Source organism: Tachypleus tridentatus, chromosome 5 (assembly GCF_004210375.1).
Source record: "Tachypleus tridentatus isolate NWPU-2018 chromosome 5, ASM421037v1, whole genome shotgun sequence".
In the NCBI taxonomy this organism is placed as follows: domain Eukaryota; kingdom Metazoa; phylum Arthropoda; class Merostomata; order Xiphosura; family Limulidae; genus Tachypleus; species Tachypleus tridentatus.
This window is the reverse complement of record NC_134829.1, coordinates 10027232-10046125: the sequence shown is the minus strand read 5'-3', so window position 1 is coordinate 10046125 and position 18894 is coordinate 10027232. Positions and strand designations below refer to the sequence as shown.

The 18894-nt window shown below is 31.9% G+C and overlaps 1 protein-coding gene across 10 annotated transcripts in view; it reads right to left on the bottom strand.

The window, feature by feature from the left end:
• The window catches only part of htt (huntingtin), a 303204-nt gene that overhangs the window by 153073 nt on the left and 131237 nt on the right, over positions 1–18894 (bottom strand). For all 10 annotated transcript variants that reach the window (XR_013028209.1, XR_013028210.1, XM_076501072.1 and 7 more), the window contains 5 exons: positions 16825–16994; positions 15616–15764; positions 12559–12695; positions 12164–12280; positions 11855–11977 (listed from right to left, as the gene is read on the bottom strand). Coding sequence is in view for 8 of the 10 variants with exons in the window: in XM_076501072.1 (XP_076357187.1) it covers positions 11855–11977; positions 12164–12280; positions 12559–12695; positions 15616–15764; positions 16825–16994 (696 nt within the window). In the remaining 2 variants the exon portion in view is untranslated. The remainder of the gene's footprint in view (positions 1–11854; positions 11978–12163; positions 12281–12558; positions 12696–15615; positions 15765–16824; positions 16995–18894) is intronic.

Sequence of the window (18894 nt, the reverse complement as noted above, 5' to 3'; positions counted from 1 at the left end):
TTCGCTTCATTATCTATTTATTAGCATAATAGTGCAATGCAAAAAAATAAAAAGTTAGCTTTGTTTAAGTCATTAGAGTTCACTAATAATAAATATGGCTTAATGGTGTCCAATCTTTAAAATAAAAAATAAAAAAAGGTACTGTCTGTTTTCTGTCCATGTAACCACTTTGCAAGATGTGGAAGAATATTAACCAAAACTGATATGGAAGTTTATTAGCTCTATGCAGGGGTGCATACAAATTTTCATTTTTGCATCTTCTAGTATTTTATGGGTGTTTTTCACCACTACTTCACTGGAGGTTATGGAGGTTCAATGGGTCAATAAGGAGATGCATACAAATTTTCTGTTTTGTGATTTTTATAGGCTTTTTTTGTTTTTTTAATTTTTTTTTTACCACTACTTCATCCCCAAATTCTGTATAAAAGTTTGTTGGTCCATGCAAAGATATATGTAAATCTGTAGTTTCACATTCTGTGTTTTGCTGTTTTTGTAATAATGTTTTACAATTACATATGAGGGAAGCAATTTTTCATGTCTTAAGATAACCTTTAATTAATCATGAATTTATGTAACTTCTATCCAGAAGTTGGGTACTGCAGTTAGTAAACAATATAATTAACCAGAGGTTTGGATATGCTGTTTTTAATGAAGTCCTTCCTAGTGATTTTGTTTACTTTATCAAAATGTATTAATTTTTCCTAATATATATAATCACACACACTGAAACTTTTCAAGTTAACTATGTTAATATAAACTACTAATTGATTGATCATATATTTTGCTGTGAATGCAAATTAATTTCATCATTCATATGGGTTCAACTAATTTGTTTTAGTAACAATAAACAAATAAATACATTATAAACACCAGAATATGGAACAGTTCTCATTTTTTGACTCACTGTGTTCCTCTTCACAAGAGACTAGAGCAGAATTTGTTGTGAATCTCAAAGTCAGTATCCTTATAACTGAAAATTGTATGCTTAAAAGCTTTTCATAAAATTTTAATAAATTCAATATTTCAACAATTCATACTATATTTCAAGAATAAATTGTATGTTAAATAAGCAACTGACTATTATCACAACTATGGCTCTTCATAAAATTTCAGATGTATTAAAACCTTGTATACGAAAAACTTTCTATCTTAGTGATTCCAGTGTCTCCTGCAGAATGTACGACTTTAAATTGTTATTTCCTGTAATAAGAGTTCATAGTCAACCCACACATACTAATAGATGAACAAACACTGAAGTGTTATTTGCTGTAACATGAGTTTACAATCAATCCGTGCATACTAACAGAGAAACAAACACTGAAGTGCACTTTCATACAGTTAGCCTACAGAAGATGTGACTCAGATTCACTAGAAAAACAAACATTCATGCATACTTCCATAAAGCTATACTACCGAAGTAAATAAGACCAAGATCCAACAATATATATACAAATCAAAACAAACACCCAAATGAACTTTGGCAGAGCCAGTTCACAATATTATGTATGAACCAGATCCTCTGGAACAGAACTGCTATCAAATGTCACTTAATTTTACATAAGTTGTTAAAACTAAAACTAAGAGACTTTACTTAGAACTACGTGCACAACCCATACATGTATTATTTAATTTATGTATATAATTTGTGTCTGTGTATATATACTGATAGACAGATAGATAGTTGTCTTCCAACAGATCACACAAAGCTGATTCACAGTATACTCTGATGCACTAAAATGACCAGAAAACCAGGTGGCTGAAGCTAAGCAAACCTGAACATTCTGGATCTATACTACCTACTCAAATGCATACATCTACAGGACAGACATCAAGCTGTTAGCAGAAGCTCATGACCAATCTGTCTGATGATGATGTTTGTGGGTCTAATAGTGCAGAGTAACTAATACCATTTGCTTTACAGGTAGTAAATAAAGCTTACATTATATATTAATATGGAGAAACCAGAAAAAAAAATGTATATAATAAAAGTAAAATTATTAAGAACAATAAATGGTAAAGGTAACAAGTAAAAAAGTCATATCACAACTTCCAACAACCCACAAAAAGTTAAAACAGTCATGTTGAACAATGCCATCAATCCTGAAGGTACAGTACAATGTAAAATGGAAATAATATTAATAAACATGTCTAAAAACCTGCTACTACTGTACAACATTCACAAGGAAAGCAAACTAACAGGAACCTGTCAGAGATTTTCCTAAAGATTTGTTTCAACTTCTAAATTACATTTTAATTTCATCATTTTTTTTTACATGATGCCTTATTTCACCTCATATATATAGGCCTAATAATAAATGATCCAAAAAATGAAGAATATTTCAGTAAACACATTTATTTTCCAACTATGGAATGAAAGTTTAAAATATTAAATGTATTTTTTTAAATACCTATTCACTTGAATTTACTTATATAGGTGAATTTTCAACTGCACACTAGAAAAACCACAAGAGCCAATTAATGGAGTGTCACACTGCTCATCTGACAGTAACATGTTATCATCATGAAAAGGAACATTTTGTAGCACAGGCAGTCATGTTCCTCCACCTTCCCTGGCCCCAGGCACTTGTGATTACATCAATCATTCTCTCTTTGTGTAGCAACATTCTTAAATGATCAATGATATTTGCCCTCTGTCTACCTCTATACTTCTTTTTGCTACACATTTCCAAGTTGTTATCAACTGTGTCATCCTCTTTTTTCTGATCACATTATCAAAGATTGCTGCTTTTTTTGTACTTTTCTTATAATTTTTTTTGTTTCTGTTTGTTCTTTTCCATTTGTTTTCTAGTCTTTGTAGGAAACCCTAAGCATTTGATTAGGAACCATATTTCATTATATTGCAACAAGTGATTTTTCCATTTGTTTGTTTACTCCTTCATAATTCACAACCGGATATTAGGATTGGTTCAATGTAGCAGCTAAGAACACTTTTGTGCACTTTCATTGGTATACTTCCTTAACACTCCTACGAAAAGTGGGGCCTAATAGGCCCCAGAGCAACTTGAAAGGTTATTAATATTAGGCTAATAATTTTGTATTTAACTGAAATTGCCATTTAAATCCATTAATGAATGGATTAACGAGATTCCCACTGTCTCTATCTACTATCTAGCGAAACCACAGCCAGGGGAACGGGCTTGGAGAAATCAGGACTAGAAACGTCTTTTCGTAGGAGTGTTAATCAACATATTTTTCATCTTCAAAAATGTGTCTCAGCTTGTGCAATTCTGTTTTTCATTTCATTTTGCCATCTGCCATTTGATGTAATCCATAACAAGTATTTGAACTTGTATATTTGATTAAGAAGGGTCCCATTTAATACTAAAGTGCATTTTGTTCTGGTTTCTTTCTTTGATGTGACCAAAGGTTGTGTTTTCTTAGTGTTTAGGCAGACTCCTATATTTTCACTTTCTTTATTAACAATGTGAGGACTGAAGATTTTTTTTCACTCCTGCTATTAAACACCATATAATCAAGCACATTGTTATTACTTACATTATTGCCTTCAATACTTATGCATGTATGTCTTCTATCTCTCCCATGATTATTTCACTGTACAAGGAGAAGAAATCAGGGGAATAACACATCCTTGACAGACTCCCCTTTTTATCTTATAAAATTAGCTAAGCGCATTCTCAAATATGATGGCTGATGTTTGTTCCAACAATATATATTTTTGATTATTCTCATACCTCTACCATCTAAATTGCTATTTTCAAGAATTCTCATTATAACTTTATGTTTCACTTTATCAAATACCTTTGTATAATCCAGGGGTGGTAAAACTGCAGCTCATGAGCCATATGTGGCTCTTGACATATAATGTGCAGCTCGCAGAAATATGTTGGCTGAGCTCCTTTTTGCATCACAATTTATATAAAAGGTAAATAAAATATAATTATTTACCAGGTATAAAGTGAGAGCCCACTCATGGTGAGTAAATACACTTAAGAATTTAAATCTTAATTTTAATGCTAGATTTGAGTCAGGGATTAAAGAAATATTGGATCAGCAAGGATTACAAAGGAATTGTGCTGGAGATTCAGTAATCAACAAGCCGCTGCTGACAATGTTAGTTTTAGTACACATGGCTTGCAACAGCATGATTTTGGTGTGTGTGGCTGTGTTGAGGGTAGTGAAATTAGCAAAGTGTTAATGTAATACAGGGCACTGTAGAGTTTGGTTGAATTTTTTAGAAGTGTCTGTGAAAATTTTGTGAAGGAAAATGGTGTCATCAAATTGAAAGAAGCAAAAGTATGAAGATGAAAACAGAAATTTTAAGCCAGAGTGGGAGAAAGATTCACTGTTAAAGGAGGTAAACCTTTACGTCTTATCTGCAATGTATTACTCAGTCATTACAAAGCCAGTAACTTGAAATGCCACTATGAAACAAATCACAAAAACTTTTCATCCCATTATCCACCTAAATTGGAAGTACAGAAAAATAAGTTAACTGTGTTACAATCATCACTAAATAGCCAGCAGACACTGTTGACAACGTTCAGTGAGGAAGTTGATACAATGACTGAAACTAGTTTTGTTGTGTCATGGAATATTGCTCATACTAAACACTCATATTCTGATGGTAAATTTGTTAAGAAGAATATAGCTGAAGTTGTTCCATTGTTACATCCAAATAACACAAAACTTCAGCGACTAATAGCACAAACACCAGCTTCAAGCCATGCTACAGAGAGATGTATCTCCCAGATCAGTGCTGATGTTGCAGGCAAAATGCAATATGATTTAAAGAATTCCCTTGCATTCAGCTTAGCCCTTGACAAATCTACAGACATACAAGATAACCCACAACTAGCAGTATTTGTTCGTTACGTTTCCTCTGATGCAACTATGAAAGAAATAATGTTGGACTCAGTGGCACTAAAGAGAAACAACTCATGGTGTTGACATTAAATATGCATTTGACGAAGTTTAAACAAATGCTGATATTCAACTGGATAAACACATTAGTGTTGTAACAGATGGAGCACCTGTTATGGTGGGGAAAAATGCAGAATTAATTGCACTTATGAAAAGTAATCCCAGCTTTCCAGAATTTCTCTCTGTTCATTGCAAACACATGGCAGCCAGATAGTTCAAGTACGAAGGTGTTATGAAATGTTATGTGCTTAAATGGGAAGACTCACTGACAGTTCAAAAATTTTATTGAAGAACTGAAGCTTGAAGATAAACCCACTGATGTCTCTTTATACTGCATTGTGAGGTGGTTGTCAACTGGCAATGTCTTCAAATACAGTTGTGGATCTGTTAGAGCCTATTATTACTTTTCTTGAAGAAGATATTCTATACTCAACTGGGAAATGATGAATGGATGCAAGATCTAATGTTCCTTACTGATATAATGAATCATTTACAAACTCTCAACTTGGCACTCCATGGGAAGGATAAGATTGTTTCTGATCTTACTCGGACAATTTTCAGCTTTTAAAATAAAATAAGACTTTTACAAAGAGACATATTATCAAGAAACTTCAGTTACTTTCCCAGTATCATAAGGACAGTAAATACATTTCCTGATATTGAAATAAAAGACTATAAACAAATAAAAGACCAATTACAAGGACTGCTTGATAACTTCCTATACAGGTTTGAGGACTTGCAGAAACTGACACCCTGCTTCACCTTTCTTGTAAATCCATTCATAGTTGATGTGATCAATGATGGCTGTCCAATTCTCAAACCTCTGGTTACAGAATTATCTCCTGTGAAAATGAAACTAATAGAACTACAGGAGGACCTCCAAAGATGATTCATAACTCCCATTCCACAATTGAGTTCTGGAAGCATGTTCGAGAAATAAACTATCCTGAACTGAAGAAAACCAGTGTGCAACTCAACTCAATTTTCAGCACAACATACTGCTGTGGGTCACTCTAATCTGTTATGAAGTTTGTGAAGTCAAAGTATCGTGCAATCCTTACAAATCAACACCTGACAGAGCTAATTCGTACACCCTTGACAATATATCAGCCAGAATTTCAATGACTCACAAGACCTCTACTAGCAGTAAATAGCCTGATAATTGTATTAAAATCTGTTTGTGTCAGAAAAATAGTATGATAAGACTAAAATTTTGTAAGGTGATATCTGATAAAATATCTCTAATTTTATTGTTTTACATATTTTCCTCCATGTTTAGACAAGATATTTACTAAGACAAATAAATATCATTAAAGTATCTGTTTTTATCCCTTTCATTTTTAGTTTTGGCAGTCTCATTTAATATTAATGAAATGTAAATATTCATATTTTTACATAGTTCATTACTGTATTAAACATGCTCAATATAGTTAAAACAATAATCAGCCAGGATTTTATAAACATTTGGTGTATATATATCTGTACTTTGTGATTATTGAAACTAATACAAATTAAAAGTTTAAAAACTACATATATGAATAAATGTTATTACGTACATGCATTTCTTAATATTTATATAAAATTTATGTAACAAAATGTACATGTCACAATAAAAACATGTCTGTAATATCTGTTCATGTCTTGCAGCTCTGAAACATCTGAAGTTTATTGTATGTGACTCTTATGTTGAGCAAGTTTGGCTGCCCTGGTATAGTCTAAAAAACAAAAACACAAATCTTGCTGTACTTCAATTGCATGCACTACATGATCCTTATGATATAAATTTCACTGGCTATGCATTTACCTTTGACAAATCACACTGTTTCTTTGCTATTTGAAGTTTGATTCTACTTTTTGTTCTCATCATAACTATTCTCAATAATATTTTTCTTAGTTGACTCAAGACTTATTGTTTGATGAAGTTTACATTTAGTTGCACCTGTTTTCTATATATATATATATTGGTTTTGATAAATCTCTTGAGGTATGGCCTGTTTTATAGATGTTATTTAAAAAACTTGTGAGCGTATCAATACCAAACTAAATTAATCTCTCAGTCATTACGACTGTAATGTTGTCTTGTCCAGGGGCTTTTCCAACTTTCATTTTCCTTATTGCACTCTTTACTTCTTTTCAGATACGAGGATCTCTTCAATTCTTTCATCATTATAAAGTTTCTTGATGCATTTTGATCACCTTTCCCAGGTCTTATCTTTTTCCATAACAAAATATCCTTCTTTTGATTTTAGGCAACCTGTTGATGAACATGTCCTTCTCCCATTTACTTAGTCAATTCTTTTGTATATTGCCTTTGCGTCTTAAATGAAAAATGCTTCTGCCATTTAACCATTCTACCTTTGGTTGCATACATTTCTCTGATCTCTCTCTATTTAGTCAATTGTATCCTACCCTATTATTCCTGCTTTTTCTTCTTTTGTCCATTACATGTAAAATATCAATCATCCATTTTTTTCTTATTTCTTCTTTAAACAGTGTCTTTGTGTCTTTGGTTGCTTGATTCATAGATTGTTTCAACAATTCCTATTGCTTCTCATTGATGTCCTTTAATCATTCTAGCACATTGAATTTGTTCTTTACTGCTACTGAAAAATCTCTCTTAATTGCTGGATTTGATTTCAGAAATGCCAGGTTAAGCTTGATATTTTTGACTGTATTTTCATTCTCTTCAGCTTTATTCTGATATTACTAAGTACTAAATTATTATTGCTGTTACAATCAGCTCCTGGTAAAGTTTTGTATGTTAACATCACATTCCTAACTATTTTCTTTATCAAGATGAAGTTGATCTAGTTTAAAGCACTATCTCTAGGGCTCTTTCACATCCACAAACTGTGTTTGTGGTGCCTGAACCAGGTGTTTCCAAACCTTTTGCTCATTCTATTACTCCAACACCTCTGTTATCCAAGTAGTATGGACCTACAATGTCTTTCACTCTTCCTTTTCCAATTTTAGCATTTAAATCTCCTTGGACAATGACAATATCAACAATATCCTTGGACTCGCATTGTTTTATGACAGCTTCAAAATCATCATATAGTTGGTTGATTTCATCTTCATTGTTGTCTAATATTGGAATAAAGTGGTCTATTTCTTATTTTGATCATCAGCACTTGATATGATATTGCCCAATATTCTTGCATGTTCTTTGCACATTCTGGGTCTAATATAATTCTAATGCCTTTTTAATGTTTCTGTCCTTCTGGATAGACAATGATGTACTTGTCTGATATAATCACTCCTGAGCATTGGCCCATGTAACTTTGCAAAGTATCAAGATACTGATTATTTTCTCTTTCTCTCTTGATGTTGCCAAGTTTACCACAGCTATACACTGTTCTTACATTCCATCTAGTCACATTGATGGTATTCTTCTTTTTATCAGCAGTAATAGGATGACACTCAAGTGTCACTTGTGATTCATGTTTTCCCACCAGATGAAGATGCTCCAGTGGAGTCTCTCTTCACGTTGTTCTGAAATCTAGAATGATTCTGGTTCATGATTATTCCTGATAAACTACAGCAGTGGTTTCCTGTTGCATTCTCCCAGCTTATGTACAGTTTACTCTGGTAGCCTTTCTTTAGTTAAGAATATTTCAAAAGGCAGTGTGGGAGGTCTGTGGATGGCCACTGACTCATGTACTGGTGGAATAAAAAACTATAGCCAATGCAAAAAGAAATACATTAAGACCTATGACCTTTCTGCAAACCAGGTTGTTAAAGCTAAGCATAAAAGTTTCATTGGAAAAACTTTGTTAGTCTGTATTTATCCAAAAGCCTTTGATAACTGACACAAAGCTTCCCCCTGAATAGCATGTGTGAACTTGGATGAAGGTCAACAACTGTAAACCAAGTGATTCTACCAAATTCCACTTGCCCAAAGAATGAATAAAATGTATAACAAGAAAAAGTAGACCAACTTTCTCCAAAGATCAGAATATTAAAAAAAGTGGACTACTATTAAGCAATTTTACAGTGTCAGACATGATACAAGCAAGCTAGTGTAAAGAATATACTGGATTGACTGTCTAACTCCTCTACAATTTAACACAATTACACTCTTGTGCAAATTAATTGAAACAAATGGTTATTTTACAATATTTTCAGCATGGCGACCGGTGTAAGCTCGCTGGACCCACAGATTTCCTTTAATAATCCTTTTTTCACACAGACAGCGTCATTAGATGTGTTTTGCAGTACGGTTGATCTATTTTTGGGATATATGACGAAATTTTGAGGAATATTACGTCATTCGAAATTGCGTTAGAAGGGCAAGGAGACCAGTCAAAAAACAACTTCTTACCAACTCAATGAAGAAAAAACGGTATCAATGGGGACTGAAATAAAAGAACTGGATGCAAGAACAATGGAGGAAGGTGTTATTCAGTGACGAGACTCACTTCTTCATACAATGTCAAAGAAGTATGCCTATTCGCAGATCTCCAGGTGAGAAACTTTGAGAATCTCACATCAATCAGTTTGTAAAACATCTCTCAAAGAAGATGTATTGGGGCTTTTTCAGCTACTATGGCATCAGAGGCTTACATATCATGGAAGGTATGATGCAAGGACCACAGTACATTGACGTTTTGCAGAGAAGAGTCATTCCAGAATTGAAAAAGAGATTTCCAGATGGATCTGGCATTTTTCAGCAAGATTTGGCTTCATGTCACACACGAAACATGTGAAGAATTTTATGACTACAACGTGAATAAAGGTGCTGAACTGGCCTGGAAACTCTCCGGGCGATTCAAATCTTGGGCGATTTGTAAAGAAAGACTTCAGGGAAAAGACTGTACTACAAAAGATAAGCTAATTGAGGCCATAATTGAGGTGTGGTACCTTGATCCAAAAATTAGTGAAGCAGATTAATGATCTTCTGAAAAATAAAGGTGGTCACATCATGCATTAATTTGTGAATAATTTTTGGATTCTCAGAAATAAAACGCAAAAAATTGAAAAAATCGTAATTTTCCATCCTGTTTCAATTAATTTCACAAGGGTGTAAGTGCTTGTGTATTTTGTTACAGAAAAGTCACATTAGGCTGCTTGCTGTGTCAAATGAGGGAGGACTGACCATCTGATTTTATCATTGTAATTCTAGAGAGGGTACAGACAATTAGTATTATAGTTATCAGAGCTCACTTTGACCTCTGTATCAACTCTTTTGATCTCTTACTTGTTCCTGGTGTAGTATCTGCCAGTATTCTTGAATTCATTCGTATATGTTTTGTGATGTGCCATGTAACTTTTTGAAATGCTTCTATCTGTTTAACAGAAAATGCACAAAATGTGTTATTAAGGTACATTTATGCTTCACTGAGTGCCACCATGTATTGTCATTTTTTCCCTGACTGCATATGTGGGGGTGTTATAATGTGGCAATCAATCCTGCTATTCATTGGTAAAAGAGTAACCCAAAAGTTGGCAGTGGGTGATGATGACTACCTGCCTTCCCTGTAGTCTTACACTGCTAAATTAGGGACAGTTAGTGTAGATAATCCTCATGTACCTTTGTGTGAAATTTAAAAACAAACGTTTCGTACATGTCATGGAAACAACTTGCATCATATTTTTAGTTAGTGATCTTTCATACTGCTGTTTGGTGTGGTAGATGACTTTTGCCTTTAATCTTCATATTCATCGATTCTTACCTGTTACAAGATGCTCTTTTTTGGTTGCTTACCATGACATACATATTCCTTTGTTTTCCAATGACATTAAGCACAAGAGGTATCCCATCTTAGGATTTCTAAATCCTCAATCTGAACACATCTTTATCATTTAAATCATGAATATTTTAAATCAAAAAGATCTTTTACATACCCTCTCCAAAAGCAATCAATGTTTGATGACATCACACTACCTAAGAAATGTTAAGCAATGTTAAATTATAGCTCTGAAACATGATGCTACTCTGCCATTTTATGTTAATTTTGCTTGTAACTTGACTTGCTGATTTGATTAATTAAAATTATTATAATATACTGTTTCAAACCCTTTGTAAATCAGTACTCTCTCCTTTGCAGCTATCATGCTAGAATATGACCACAGTTGGACTACAAATTTCTAGTCTGTGGATCAGCCAGGAATTCTACTTTGAAGATACTGGTTACTGTGCACCCATCAGTCTGACAACTACAAAAAAAAAAGCCTTTTACATTCTTCCAATCCAGAGCTCATGCACACTGGACATATGAACTACCATTAGAAATAGTTATCTTTGCAATATATTTCAAAGAGTGATACCTGATTCAGCATCCCAACTGACACTGTTTTTGTGCTTCATTAAGCCAGTCATGCTTTTTGCATCTTGTCATTTGACCACTCTTCTTTTTACTCATCATACTTATTCGATGATTAATGAAATTCTTTTGTTTCTTCAGACAGTTTCTCTGTGTGACGGTTAGCATAGCTAATCTTAATTTATTACCTTTTATCTTGTGGTTTGATATATGAGCCACGTCATAAAAAAATTGACACCCCTGATTGAAAATATCAATTAACTGGTTCAGACGTAATATGTTGTGATAGTGTATATGCCAATTCCTTCTGAAACTTTCATTTTCACTGCTAAGTTACATACAGTCTTACTTGCCTATTCCTTGATGGGAAAGTTATATTCTTTGATTCTACATCATTTAACAATTTCACCACCAGAATATCTTTCTCTGGGAAAGGATGCAACATATTCTTCTTGCCATAAGTCTATATGTGGGACATTACGCAGTCAAACAGTCAAGAACTTGTCAAGTGCCAAACATACAGGTACTAAATATGTCACCTGTATTTCCAAACTGTTTTTAAAAAGTGAAATAAATACACAAGTGTTAGCTCTTAAAGTGTGTTCTGAATAGTCTACAGACAAAAATTACAAAGGTATATATAAATAACATTTCAAGTTAAACAGAATACATTTAGAATTTATACTAACCAAATCTTGAGGTTGAGTAAACAGTGTTTTTAAAAGAATATCAACAGGCCTGAAGACGCTAGGAGCCACAGCTTGGAAAAGTCGGTGTAAAGTATCCACAGAGTTTTGGTCTGAAATTTGAATCTTTAAAAAGGAAAAAATAAACCATATATCACAAAAGATTGCTTACATAAATCAAAACACCTGTTCTTAATCTCTCTGAATACATGCTATAATTTCAACAGCAGAAAAAAATTAATATCCAGCCTGTGTAAGTACTTCACTGTTATCATATGCAAAACAAACACTATAAGTTATATGGAAATTTACCTGTTGCTTTGCTAGAACAGGAAGTACACAGTCCACAATTTGTCTGGACACCTTCTTCCATCTATCCTCTCCTTCCTTGTAACTCTGGTACAGGATGATCAGAAACATATCCAAAACCTATAAATAAATATAAAACAATAAGAGACTGTTCAGAAGAACTTTAAACACTATTTTTATATATTTATAGTTTTATGAATGTCTCTCCTAACAGAGGAGTAAGATATGTAGCTTTTTATAAAACAATCCTAACACCAGTTAATAAAACATCAACATGGTGTTCTTTCCATTAACATTTAAATGTAAAACAAATCATCTCTAATGAATGGTATTTCAAGAAACATTTCACTAATACCAGGATGGATTTTTCAGGCTTTATAGATAAAAAATTAGTTAACCTGTGGATACTGGATGAGTCGTAGTAGCATAAAAACTACAACTTCCCGCTGAGTATCTAGTTCTTTCCCAGAATCTATCTTGTTAGAACCTCTTAAAAGAAATAAGTCTTCTACAACTGGTTGGAGTGCAGGAATAGCTAAAAATTCAAACAGAATTTAGTATTTTATCCCAATACAAAATTAAATATAAAAATGCTACAGCAAACTCATACCTCTTTGACAATAAAGTAAAACTAATTTAATAAAAATGTATTTTTAAAGCAACACAAAATGCAAAAACATGTTACTGGTATACGTCTATAGTTAATGATAGGTGTATAATTATTTAACTAATTTAGACTTAAGCTAAAGACTTTTATAGTTTTATTTATAATATCAGTTGTGTGTAATGACTTATTATTGCCAATTCACTGCAGTGCCAGCAGTTCATGTGAAACTTTCAAAATTTTCCATATCTCTGAAGCATACAGCAGACTACAACTTGAAAAACTTGGTGACCAATAAACATTCCTCTTCAAGTTATAAGATGTAATTAGCTGGTTACAACACAAAATCCTGTAGAATTATAACATTTAAATAAGGTTTTCATCAAATCTGTATTAACTACAACAGGCAACATGTTTGCAAATGGATTTTATTCAGCATTAGTATAAACTACCCACAATCTGTGGTATTCTAAAGTCATTCATGATTCACAGAGGACTCAATGTACCAGTCAAGCATCTCCATTATCATAATTACTCCTACAGCTACCTAAATGTGTCAGTTCTTTAATTCATTTGTCTATTGCCATTTCTCATACTTAATTCAACTCTCTTATTACAGATATTCACAAAGGTCAGGGGCCAAAAGCATGTCATCATGCTTTTAGATTTACATTCAAAATTTTATTGAACTACTTTTTTCATGAATATATGTAAGTTTGGAAACAAAATGTTGATTACAGTTTAACTTAGTTTCTATACATTAGTCAATTTCTTAATTCAAAAGTAGACAAAAAAACACACAATATTGATTTTTGTGTGTCATTTGGTATGTTGAATGCAGCTTTGGTTCAATTTAGATGTTTGTGATATCAAAATACAAAATCTGCAGTTTTTTACAAATTAAACAAACTCAAATTATCAATATTGAAAAGTCAAAATGTAAAATAAGAACCTATCTTTTCTATATGCTTAGACATTATTATATTTAGTAAATCAACCAAAATGGCATGCCCACCTCCTCCATTTTTGGAATTTTTTCATTCTTCAAAATTCTCTGGTTCATATTTTTTTCCCCATTGTTGGCTGCCATTTCCCAAACTTAGTTCAACTTTTTTTTTAATTCTGAGAAGTGTATTTTTCTTCCTTTGTTTATGTTGGAAGAAAACCTTTATATATTGTTTATTAAGTAAGTGAGAATTAGAAAAAAAATATGACAATTTTCTATAAACCTTCAGGAAGCAGAGTTATGGGACATAAGGGTTTTAAAGTAAAGCTATAGGGCAAATAATTGTCCAAAAAATAATACCCAGGTGAACACTCTCAGAATATGCTTAGTATAGATATAATGTTTCAGATCCCCAGGTTCTTTTCTTTGGAAGATATGGCAATCACTCTCTCACACACATGCAAAAAAAAAAAAATGTAAATATCATTTGGAATTATGTTTGATACACATCCACTTACATACATCATCAGCTGTTTTCATGTACCACTGAATTACAAAATTATAGAAAATAAACTTTTAGTTCTTTCTACACAAAAAAAACTTAAGAGTTAAAAATTAATCTATAAAATAATTTTACTTATTTAATTTTTTATGTAAAATATTAATAGGAATGAACAGTTTGATTTTGGGTTCATATATGTGTGGTTCCAATTAAATTATTAGTCTTTGTGAATTTTCTCAATATTCTCTGAGTACAATAAGGTACTCTAGCCTCAAGAGAGGAAAGTCTAATAAATTGGAACCACATAGCAATAAGTTATCTTTGTAACTTTAATACAAGTTTATTTTCATCAATTTTCAGTCAATTAGCATTTTTCAACTTGATGGTCATGATGGTCATCAGCTTCAAGAAATCATAGACCATTATCTAAATATATAAAGATAGAAATTCTTTTACTTTTTTTTCAACTTTAAACAGCCAAAATGGCTTTCAGTTCAACTTCAATTTGTATAGAAGTCAGTATAAAGTGATAAAAGTTGAGCTTGGTAATATGTAACTAGAACAAAAAGGTGTTTACGATCAATTTCTGTACAATTATATTCCTGTTTTATTTTTCCTAAAGTTTGCTTTGCCATTTTGTACTTCATTTTAATTATGACAAAGAAATATATTAGGAAATTAAATGCTCTTTGAGAGATAAAATAAGACATTCTTAAGTCATTTTGCATTTGGCCATATTGGCTTAAGTAACTGTTTGAATGGGCAAAGAATAATTGAATATAAATGTCAGAAATACATATAACTGAATATAAAATAAGTTTAAACTTATTATATATATATTAAATGAATATTTCTGATTCACTATTATAAAAAATTTGGTCTGCTTATAACTTGGTGATCATAAACACAATAAAACTGCATATGTTGTTTTTCAAATAAAAACAAATATAACACTAAAATTTTCAGCAAATGAAAACTTTAAAAGGAAAGTTTTAGAACAAATGCAAGAACTTTTAACCATTTCTTAAAACACATACCACAATGAAATATTTTTAAAATTGCAAATTCATACAAAAATCATACACATACACAAATAAGATCAGACATTTGTCAAAACTACATAACCAGTAGAAAGTAATTCTGAAGTTTCAATTTACTTCATTCAGTAGTTATGTTTTACAATGCAATAAAACAAACTATGTAACATATGTCTTGAGATAATAGATCTGGGTCTCAAAGTTAAACGACTGAAACACTGGGTGAATAATTTTAATTGGCATAGTAAAGTTTACAGTATTTCTTTTCTTTTATACATCTCATGTATACAACAACTGCAAAAATCCAGAAGAGATATCCTAACATAAAACTTTTAAATTGTTCCAACCAATATGTCGCCTACCCACCATATTTGTCAGGAGGCTGGCCACTGGCCATCAGTCCATCACACAGCTGAATGATTTTTGGTACAGTTATGATTGACTTGGAATGGTACCTTTCATAAGACAGCAATACCAAAAAGTAGAAAATTCGAGGGATTAAAACATCTGCATTTCTGGAAAACAAAAACAGACCCTTCTATCATTTAAATATCATAAAAAGCTAATATTTTGAGGTTAGCTCCTCAGTGGCACAGCAGTGTCTGTGGGCTAACTCTGCTAGAAACAGGGTTTTAATACCCATGGTGGGCTGATCATAGATATCTCATTAGGTAGCTTTGTGCTTAATTCTAAACAAACAAAAAAATTTGAGGTCAAACTACTCTATTATATAACCAATTCCTACTGCATAATAATGCACATATTTGAAACCCTATCATAAATCAACACTGGAAACTAATATATATTAAAAAATAATAATTGCAATAACAGTTCTAGTTTTTCACATACTCCATTTTTAATACCAAAATTAATTAAAAACAGAGAAGATATATTACTATAACTACATTTATATGAAGCACATACAATCATGACAGTGTTGCTACAATTTCATTACTTTTGTGAAAGAACTGTTAATAAAACACAATCCATGCATATGCAAGAGGATTATTGTGAATTCTCATGCAGTATTTACTTAAAAAATACACTGATGAAGTTTTACAATTTTTAGGGTAAAGTATGTGTGAAGAAATAGCTCTGAAAAATATAAATAAAATATTACACTATTTGTATCTTTTAAAATAAAAATTGAAGAAAAGTCCAAATGCTTAGATATAATTCTTTTAACCCTTTAACTGTGGCTGGAATGCACATTTCCCACAGCATATGGTTAAAGGGTTAGAAGCAAATTAAACAATTGTATTATGATACCAACAAACATTACATATTATAGACTATAAGAAATTTTGTCTGTCAAGATCATGTAATTTAAGGTATAAAAACATGTTCCCAATAAGTGCTGTTTTGCATGAACCAAACCTTCACAAATGTTCGACTTCTTAATAAGTCACATAAATAAAAAATAGAACAAATACATTGCAATGCTGAAAACACTTTAAATAACAAATTCTCTCCTTTAATGAAAGGTGAGATAAATAAGTTCCAAAACACTACAAATGCCAAATAATTTTCCAAAGTATATACTAACTCAAATAAAGAACATAAAAATATACTCACACTATCTGCCCCTCTTCAATGAATTCAAATTGTTTTATAATGAAGTTGATGAAGATTTGATCAGAATCTAATAAACAATAGTTGACCCGTAGCTGTACAAGCTGAGCCAACAGATCTAACACTTGGCACTGAAGGTCTACTGTGCTAGTCAAAGTGTACTGTTTAAGGGCCTAGAGAAAATATGGAACTTTTACCAAACGTATAAAGTTGAAATGGAATGAATATTCTTAAGCTTTTCTGCATAAAATTTGCAATATATTGTAAAATGAGTAAAATAATCCCACAAAATTTTTATGTTTATTTTGATTTCATATAATTAACTCACCATAAGAAAAAGTGAACTTTAAAAAGTCTGTCTTAATAAACTATTTCAGGATATTATTTGGCATCACAAATAGGTCATCACAGAAAAGATACAACACAACTGTCTGTTAAGAAATGAAGCCACTTTTTTGCTAACAAAAATGAAACAAGATATCTTAGTCAGAAGTAAAGCATAACATAAAATGTGTCACTACCATTTTCAACTTTGTTCACATGTGCACTTGCACGAGGCACTATTTTTGCTGCAAGGTTTGCAATTTTTTCAAGCCACTGGTGGCTACAAAATTTCATAAGGTAAAGTTTAGGTTGTTTTGTCTTGCAAAGTCTTCTCTTTGTATTGGAGTAACTTTAAACAGGAAATATTCTTGCAAAAAGTTTAAGCAAAATATTAGTGATCTTGTTTTCTGTGTAAACCAACAGCTGCAAATAACGTGTTTTTTAAATTTCTGTTGAAATGAAACTTCTAATTTGCATGAGCCATTCATGGATATCTGCAGATCTTTAGACGAGTTAAGGCTCTCAGCTTTTTCTCTGATTGATCTAATATATTGTCTACCCACAAAGATGCTCAACCAAATATTGATACAATATATAAAGCTGTAAGACCATCATGACAGTTTCAGCCCCACAATATTTTCACCTCTAAGTATGAAAAAATCCTTTATGCTCATTTTATGGCACCTTCAGTTCTTGATGTTTTTCATATGACAAATTAGCATACTCAGCTTTGGATAATCACTGTTCTTAAAAAAACCAGCATTTAAAAATTATATGAAGAACATTAATCAGTGATGTTGAGAAAACCCACTTGTAGAGAAATATATACACAAAACTGAGGTCTATACTATGTAAAAACTACACTTACAAACACTACACCAACATTATTTATAAAATACAATGTGATAACTGCAACAAATTCAATACTGGAGAAACAAGTAGAAAAAGGATACCAGATTCAAAGAACATAAAAAGTCACCTTCACACGTTTTCAAACGCTGCAAGTCAAGCATGAACATAACATAACCATAGTATACACTCAAATACTAAATAAAGAAACAAACATAAACAAATGCAAAATTAATGCCTTACTTATACAACAACTTAAACCCAAAATAAACCAATACAAAGGAACAACTTTATACCTATATTAAAAATAATAAAATATATAATATAAAATTATATATTCAAACATTTGACACCGCCCTCTACATTCCGACACTCAGTAACACAACCGTTTTCAAACATGAGGTCAGCTTCTGGTCAGTTTCCTCTTTTTTCTTTGTGAACCTGACGATGACCAAAGAAGGTCGAAACGTTGTTCGCTCCTCTATGTAAAATATTTTCTCAACCCAAACGAGCCATTTTTACATATATATGAAGAACATTTGTGATACAAATGATAGAAGGTGAGCATGTACAACTGAATCTGCTTGTCAACTTGTTAATCTCCCCAACTATAAATTAATGGACTTGTATAAAGTTGAAGAATGCATCTACTTTGTATTTGAAACAATTTTTCAACTTACTTTTTATAATTAATTCCAAGAGAATTTCAAAAATATCATTTTTCATGCAGTTTCGGGAATCTATAGATATAAAACATGATCTTAGGATCTTCTAGGAATCCCAAAAGCTGCATAAGCCATCTTCAAGTTTATCAGATTTCTGATTTCTTTATATTAAGAAGCCTTTAAGATATTAGTATTTTCTGTTAGCATTCTACTAGTTTACAAAACGAAAAGGTTA